This window comes from Lolium perenne, chromosome 5 (assembly GCF_019359855.2).
Source record: "Lolium perenne isolate Kyuss_39 chromosome 5, Kyuss_2.0, whole genome shotgun sequence".
Classification (NCBI taxonomy): Eukaryota; Viridiplantae; Streptophyta; class Magnoliopsida; order Poales; family Poaceae; genus Lolium; species Lolium perenne.
The window spans coordinates 224850909-224859579 of NC_067248.2; the positions used below are offsets into that span (position 1 = coordinate 224850909).

Sequence of the window (8671 nt, forward strand, 5' to 3'; positions counted from 1 at the left end):
CGGGACAACAAGCGAGTCCGCGCGCGTTCTCCTCTACTTGACCCAGGGTTCGCCCACCAGGAACACCAAAACCACCTATCCATTCGCGCCCTCTCTCCCCTATGCAACCCTAGAGCGACGATGCCTTCCTTGCTCCTCACCATTGCAAGCACCTCTTGTTCGACCTGCAGCTCGCGCGTCGAGCGCTATTGATGCCGGTGTCGTGGAGTGCCCTCGCTGGCCTCGCTGTCGCCGCTACCCATGCCGCCATTTCTCTCGGAACCGCTCGCTGGCCTCCCTGCCCACGACTCGTTCGGCCAATTGCTAAGTATGAAATCATGGAATATTTTTGGTCGTTTGCTTGGAGAAGGCATACCATTGACTCATAAATGTTGCCTCGCAGATGGACCTCAAGAAGTCGATTGACTTCTTCGTCAAGAACGTCCTCGACAGCTCGTCCGAAGAGGAGTCATGTGCCTCTTCAGGGCTCATGGTTGCTGCGGCGTCCCTGATCCACGAGTAGACTGATATGCATATGCCGATGCATAGAGGCTCCAAGAGGCCTCGCAGGGACAACCTGGAGCGGGATCGAGAGGGTGGCCACTGCCGGCTGTATCGGGACTACTTCCACCCCACCGAGCCGGTCTTCGCGGAGGCCCTATTCCGGTGGCGGTATCGGATGTCAAGAGACTCGTTCTTGACTATGACCCCTACATCAGATGTAGGCCTGATGCCATTGGTAAGCTAGACTTCACCTCATACCAGAAGTGTTTCGCAGCTATTCGTATGCTTGAATATGGAGTTTCTGGCGATCTTCTTGATGAGTACTTGCAAATGAGCGAGACCACATGCCTGGAGGAAATGTACAGGTTATGCCGAGCTGTTATTGTGGTGTTCGGCTATCTTTACTTGAGAGAGAAAACTATTGTAGGCACTGCCAGACTGTTGTCGATCGACGAGGGTAGAGGGTTTCCGGGAATGATCAGAAGCATAGATTTCATGCACTAGGAGTAGAAAAACGGTCCATTTACATGGCAGGGCAGTATAGCGGGCATACCAAGGGTTGCACTGCCATTCTTAAGGCAGTGGCATCACATGATATGTGGATTTGGCACTCTTTCTTTGGCATAGCCAGTTCCCACAATAACATCAATGTGCTCCATTGCTCTCGGGTATTTTCAAGGCTTGTAGAAGGCAGTGCTCATGTGGTTAGCTATGAGATCAATGAAAATGCATACATAAGTCATGTTATCTTTTTGATGACATCTATCTGTACTTGGGTACACTAGTAACGACAATCCGTAATCCTATAAATTAGAAAACGAAGAGGTTTGCCCAGAGGCAAGAGTCTTGCAGAAAATATATGGAGCGGTCATTTGGTGTGCTACAAGCTCGGTGGGCTATTGTTCGTCAATATGCTACAACATGGAATGTTCAAACATGTATGAGGTGATAACTGCTTGTGTGATCATGCACAACATGATCGTTGATCAAGAGCATGATGACAACCTCCATGACTAAGGATGTCAATTTTAGGGTGAGTTGGTCGAGCCGCAGCCAGGGCAGCAACGTTTGAGGAGTTTCTCCATATGCACAATGAGCTTCGTGATAGCCACATATTCGCTGGTCTCTAAGCGGATATTATTGAGCATAAGTGGACATTGGCAGGATATGAGGAGAACAAGGAATAGTCGTTGCAGAGAATTTAAGTTGTCTATTTATGAATTGTGTTCATCTTTTTTTTTTGGAAATTCTATTTGTTTGATTATAAATTTTATTTGCATATGAACGTTGTTGTTTATTTGTTAATTGGGTGTAATAAGGAACTTAACACTATTTATATTGCAACATTATTATTTCCTATTCATGTGTATTATTTGAAAATGAAAATGTAAGAAATGAATGAAAATTGCCCGGTTGGACCAAAATACTTCGGGCCACTGGACTGCCCTGATCTAAACGGACATTTCATGCAACATGGTCAATTTGTATCCGCGGCCTAACCTAAACATGCTAAAACGAACACTCCAATATCTAAAATACGTCAAACCACTAAAAATGCCTCTAACTAATCGCTGGAGTAAAACAGAGCCATCCTTGTCTGTCCTATCCGGGACCTGCGAGCGTACCTGCCATGTGGCATGACGATGTTGCCGGGCCACTTGGACGGACGGTGGAAATCGAATGTTCCTGGAAAGGATGGATCCAAGAGCACTCTTTATGCATGCTCGTGGTTGTCTTGGACGAGATTTATTGGATTAAAAGATCTGCTGCGACCATTACAGCTTCAGGACGAACGAGTTTTGTCTCGTCCTGGACGGTCGAAGTGCACAGATGGCGACTCCTCTCAACGGGGACATTGGACATGTTACCGACACACAACTAGCTTTGCCTAGTTGCCTTCAAACAAACTGCGATCATTTCTACCGTGCGATTCTGATCATGCTTTGGTGCGTCTAGGGACAACAGTTGGGCGTTGAAATGGACGAAAATCACTTTGTTATCGCACATTCAGTGATGAAGGACTTGCAAACATTTTCATCAGTCATCACCGGCTGCCAAGCACAACATTCATACTCGAAGAATAGGAGAGACCAAGTGACCAACGGCCCAATGCAATAACCGGTTCTCCAGCGGGGCATGGCAAGAATGGGCGGTAGCTGGCTAGCATCGGGTAATTAACGAGTTATAATTGCATAATTCTCGTTGTTTCAGTTATAATTGCATCATCAACCAAGGTGGGCACGCCATACAACCGGCATCCTCAAAAAAGAAAAAACTTCGACTTTCATCAATAATTGATGACCTTGAGGGATTTGGGAAATGCGTACTTTGAGTTTGAGTGAAATTGAGCTTAAGACTAGACTTAATGTGCAAATTACATGTCTGTTGCACAAGGATGAGCTTAAATGGTACCAACATACCAAAGCGTAATTCATACTTGAAGCAGACTCTTTTTTTTTTTTGAGAGCAACCACATATTTCATTAATCGAAACCGAAACCCAAGTTACATAAAGCAACATATGTGGAAACTAAAAGACAAACCGGGATAAACTGATTATACTGAATTTGCAGATAAAATCTTAAAAGATCGAGAAATACAAAACGATCCTTAGAGTTTCCTGCAACCACCATAGCCAGCGGCCGCCGTCTAAATCCATCGCCCCCGAGACGAACGCAAGAAGAGACGCCGAGCCTCCACCATTGCAAGATCCAAAAAAAGCACCATCGCCAAAGAGGCTTTGTGAGTCGATGAACAGGCCTGCTGCAAGCAGCAAGGCACATGTCGTTGTGGCACGTCGACCGGGGGACGTCCCCGTGCTGTCTTGGACCAAGATACGCCGCCTCCCATCGACGGAGTCGGAGAAGAACGACATATCCACCACCTCCGGACCAACATCTTCGCTCCAGAAGAACCACCTCGCCCCGGCCCCCAGCATCGTCGTGGACAACGACAAACGCCAGTGACACGTCGAGAAACAGATCTCGCCAGATCTGAAGAACGGCGAGAAGACCAAGCTGCCGACCTGAAAGATCGACAAGCACACTTTGCCAACAACTCCGAGACGCCGCCGTGAAGGTCACCGTCGGTGTGGGAGTGGAGTTGTGGCAGATTTATTTGCCCGGGCGCCGCTCCCACCACCCCAACGACGCACCACAGCAGACAAGCCCTAACTACAAAACGGAGGAGGAACGAGGTCCCCTCCCCCTCCTGCCGTCGGAGCGGCAAGCGGAGGGAGAGGGGCCCAGATCTCACGCCGGTGGAGATGGGATCTGGCTGCCCGCCGCCTGGGAGAGAGAGCAGGGGCAAAACGGTTCGAGGATTGGTACTTGGGGAAGAACTGCCCACATCTCTACTTGAAGCAGACTCTAATACTAGATATAGTTCCACAATGTAGCCAAGGGCTGACATAGAAAGAAACTAATTCATACTTTCCATCAAGATGTATGACACACTCACCGCCTACAAGGATGAGAAAGAGGACCATTTTTTTTTCCTTTATGCATTGCTTCAAGAAGCTTCATGGTTGCAAGAAATGGGACAACGTCAGGCTCACTCTCGGCGTTGAGGAAATGGACTCCTTCCCGCCCCTCAGCGGCCTCGGCCAGTCGCATAATCGGCACCAAGAAGAAAAAGGCCGAGAGAAATGGGGGTATCCTCATTGGCGGTCCTTGAAGTCTCCATTAAGAGGATGGTTTCCTCTTTCTCCTCTAACAACAAAGAGAGGAATGAAAGGGTGTTGCTATGTGGAGGGTCATGTTGGACAAGCAAGATGCGAAGTTGGGGCTCGAGAGGGAAAAACTGGAAGCCACCAAGATGGAAGCCCAAGTCGGCATGATGAAGACCATGAATGAAGCATCGCACATTGCATTGGCAAAAATAACGCAAGAATCAAAGATCCTGACGGTGGAAATGTCGTGAATAGATCTATTGGCGAGGGCATGGCATGATATGTACCGTGAACATATCGGGAAGGAGGTGATGGCTTCCCAAGCAGTGGTGGCATCAGCGGCCATGGTGGCGGCAACACCACCGATGATGGAGGAGCTACCGGTGCCGGTGGAGCCATCAGTAATCGTCAAGCCGAAGGTGATGCAGGTGCCAACACCGTTCATTTGATTTATTTAGCCATGGAGTCCAAATTGTTTTGGTAGCTCCACTATGATGGCGGTTCGGTGGCCGGATGTTTTGGCCAAGTTAGATATTGAATTTTTATTTGAAAAACTTGACTTAAATTTCTATCCTATTTGTGAGTTTCAATTTATTTTGACCAAAAATCCTACTAGCTATGCTACTGAAATCACCGGTGTGAGGAATCCTCCCCCCCCCCCCCTGTTGGTGAGCGTTGGCAACATAAGCCCCTTTGTTGGCCTGGCTCCCTTACAACCCCCTTTGGCCTTAAAAATTACTCATTAATCTGCTAATCAAATATATTAGTCTAATTATTTCCGAAATGACTGCTCTGCCCTCCTCCTTTTCTTCTAGTCGCACGACCTGGGAGCCCAACCGAGCCACTGTTCCTCTTCTCGAACCGTTCCCGAAGACAGCTGCCGCGCCCCCCTCGTTGCTCGTGACTGCTCCGCCGCCGGCTCCCCCACGCCCGCTGCCGGCTCCCCCACGCCCGCCGCCGGCTCCCCCACGCCTGCCTCCAGCTCACCATGGCCCAGGCAAGCTTCTCCCCCTTTTCCCAATTGATTTTGCTTGTTTCCTCTGGTATGTTTGGTCTGATTCTTTGAAACCCTAGATGTGCGAAATTGATATGGGGATTTGAGAGGGTTTGATTGACAAAGGGGTATGATGGATCTGAAAAGGTAACATCATATTCCCCTATTTTATTTGATGTATGCATATGTGGTGTTACATCTGTGCCAATTTTCTGATTTTTTCTGTCCATATGAAATAGGGTTGATGCAATGTTTGTTCCTGATTCTAGTCAATCCACTGTGACAAACCTAACCACCGGAGTGATTTCAGCCAATAAAGTAGACAATGTTAGTCCCATTGTTGATTGGTTTTCTCTTGTCATTGAACCTGAAAATGATGGGGTTGAAAAGGGGATCCCGGATGAAAAGCCGGTGGATGAGAAAGCCTTGTTTGCTCTGTTTGGTTTTAAAAACAGAGGAGAACGAGAGAGATGTTGATCTAAAGCCAGCTGTTCCTATTCCTAACTATGCCCTAAATGATAGTGAAGGGGCAGCTATGTTTGTTGATGATAAGGCTACAGAGGAGCCACTTATTGTGTGGGATGAACGACACCCAAAGATGGATGTTGGAACACTGTATCCTCATGGAGTATTGTAGAGATTGATACAACCACAATTGAAGGTGAAGTACATTTCAGCAAACTTTTTGTTGCTCTCAAGCCATGCATAGATGGGTTTCTAAATGATTGTAGGCCATATATTAGCATAGACTCAACTCATTTGAATGGAAAATGGAATGGACAGTTAGCTGTAGTCACTGCTTTGGATGGTCATAATTGGATGTTCCCGGTGGCGTATGGCTTTATTGAATCTGAAAATGGAGATAATTGGGCTTGGTTCATGAATCAAGTGAAGAAGGCAATAGGCGACCCCTCGGTATTGGCTGTTTGTACAGATGCTTGCAAGGGTCTTGAAAATGCTGTTAAAAGGGTCTTTCCTCAAGCCGAGCAGCGTGAATGCTTTAAGCACATGTGGCATAACTTCCAGAAATATTTTCATGGTGACGTCTTTGGACGGTTGTGGCCTGCTGCTAGGGAGTATAGGATAGAGGAATATCAACATCACATGGCGAAGGTCTATGAGGCATCCGAGAAGGTATATCCTTATCTTAGGGATTACCATAATCTGCTATGGATGAGATGCATGTTTAACCCTGAAATCAAGTGTGACTATATAAATAACAATCTTGCTGAGTGTTTTAATGCTTGGGTGAGAGATATCAAAGACTTGCCAATTGTTCAGCTAGCTGACAAGATTAGAGAGATGATTATGGAGCTATTTAGGAAGAGGAGAATGATTGGAGAAAGATTTGTTGGTATAATTCTGCCATTTGTCATACACCAATTGAATGCAAAGACGAGAGGGCTAGGACATCTCAAAGCAAAAGCATCAGCTGACTGGAGTGGGGAAGTGAGCAATGTTAACAAAGATGGTGAAAGACATGTTGTCAAAACACTCACACACGAGTGTACATGTCTCCAACGGCAGCACACAGGCAAGCCTTGTGACCATGCACTAGCCTTTATAAATATTTTGCAAGCTCGCAACTTTGTCAACATGGAGGATTATGTACATGAGTACTACTCTGTTAGAAGATTCAAGGCAGCATATGAAAGAGTAATTGAGCCCCTTACAGACAAAAATCAGTGGCCACAAGTGGATATGGGCTTTGTGTTGCGTGCACCAATTCCAACAGGCAAAAAGGGTGCTGGAAGAATAAGGAAACAAAGGATGAAGAGTTGGTGGGAAGGTGGATCAAGGAAGGGGTCCTTGAACAAATGCAAAAGATGTGGAGAGCTTGGACATAGAGAAGCTGGCTGTCCGAGAAATGGAACAAAGAAAAGGTAAAAAAAAATCATACTTGTTGTTTCTAGTTCTAACAGTATGTTTCTCTTACATATAAATTTGTTTATCTTGTAGGAAAGGAAAGGGGAAAAAGAATGCATCGCCATGGTTTGATGTTTCCGTTAGCAACTTGGTCCCATCTACACCAACCAAGATCAATAACGCTGCCACAACTAGCAGTCCAGGACCTGTCACAAGGAGCCAAGCTGCCGGTACACCACCGAAGTCTCCAGCAAAAGCGAAGAAGAAAAAGATGACTCCGAAGAAGAGGAAATTAAGTGAACTGTGAACTTGGTTGTGGCTGTCAAAAACTCCTTTATTTGTAGTGTATGTGAGGTGCAAACTCACAATTTGGTGGATGTGTTCGTGAGAGACAAGCTCCCAATGGCTGTCTACTCACGTTTATTTTGCTTTCATGAACTACTTTAGAACCTGGTTGAACTAATCCTCATGCTATCGGTTTGTCAGATTGTGAAACTATCTTATTTATGCCAGTTTGTGAAACTATCTTATTGTTATCAGTTTGTGAGTTATTCTGAAAATATATATTTGTTGTTATTTTGCTTGTATCGTGGGGAAACTATAGCCTTTTTTTTGTTTGGAGTAACCCATAGATAGTCAGTATTTAGTTGGACAACATGTTGAAGGGTAGTTCTGTCCATTCATATGTTCATTTGTTAGTTATACTAGTTGAATGCCCGTGCGTTGCTACGGTCTCTTATATTTTTTCAACGTCACACATTGCACATATAAACATAAAATGTATTGTAACTATTCATGAATATACAAAATATTTCCACGTAGTGTTCTAACAAGGTCCTTTTTCACTTCACACAATTCAATACTATACGCATATTACGCCACCGAACAATAGTATAATCAGGAGAACTGTCAGACACCTAGAAACCAAAAAATATTGCCACACATTGTTCTAAAAAGGTCATATTTCACTTCACATAATTAAACACTATACGCATATTAAGCCACCGAACAATAGTATAATTAGGAGCTGTCGCACACCGGAAACCAAATATGAAGTCGTGAATCCAAACAAGAGTAGAATCTAAATATATGCCTAGGATCTTAATACATGTAAAGCATATCAGAGCAAATCAACACCAATGTTGTCCCCAGTGATGATGCCCTCCACTCCATTCATAGTGCATTTACAATCATTCTATAGTGCAAATGCAATTGTAAACCATTGGTTCCACTACCAATAGAACAATCAAGTCAAACATGAAAAAAAATGTACTTGAACTGAATATTTATGAATTTGTGAGTAAAAAGTAGCAATTCATTTAACAATTTCTACGTTAGAAGATCACTCAGCAGATTTATGTAAATGCAAAGATGGCACTATCATATCAATAATACCATGAAATTCTACCGTAATGACAGAATGTTTTGATGTGCTCCTCAAAAGCTTCTCATGGACATTTCGTGAAGTATTGTATGCCAATGCATGTATTACACCTCTTGCATCTAGCAAGTGTGTAAATATTCTCAAAACTGATTAACATCACGGGCTATTTCATTCAACTATATGGTCAGGTTCAATCTGCGAAGAGCACTTCACGACTGCAGAATCCCCATGTAAAAGATCTATAGAACAACATTCACATTCTACTTTTATTTCTT

At 44.8% G+C, this 8671-nt stretch overlaps 1 protein-coding gene across 1 annotated transcript; it reads left to right on the forward strand.

The window, feature by feature from the left end:
* The first annotated feature begins 4496 nt into the window (after positions 1–4496).
* On the forward strand, positions 4497–7319 carry LOC139831757 (uncharacterized). The gene is made up of 5 exons (XM_071821081.1): positions 4497–4580; positions 4968–5149; positions 5386–5588; positions 5784–7029; positions 7106–7319. The coding sequence occupies exons 1-5, from the start codon at positions 4497–4499 to the stop codon at positions 7317–7319; spliced, it is 1929 nt and encodes a 642-aa protein (XP_071677182.1).
* Positions 7320–8671: the final 1352 nt, after the last annotated feature.

What these genes read in the sequence shown, in the direction of transcription:
- LOC139831757 (XM_071821081.1), top strand. Translation starts at nt 4,497, where the DNA reads ATGGTGGCGGCAACACCACCGATGATGGAGGAGCTACCGGTGCCGGTG. An exon ending in TCAAGCCGAAGGTGATGCAG is followed by an intron (nt 4,581 to 4,967) that starts GTGCCAACACCG and finishes CTTTTCTTCTAG; the next exon opens with TCGCACGACCTGGGAGCCCA. An exon ending in AGAAATGGAACAAAGAAAAG is followed by an intron (nt 7,030 to 7,105) that starts GTAAAAAAAAAT and finishes TTTATCTTGTAG; the next exon opens with GAAAGGAAAGGGGAAAAAGA.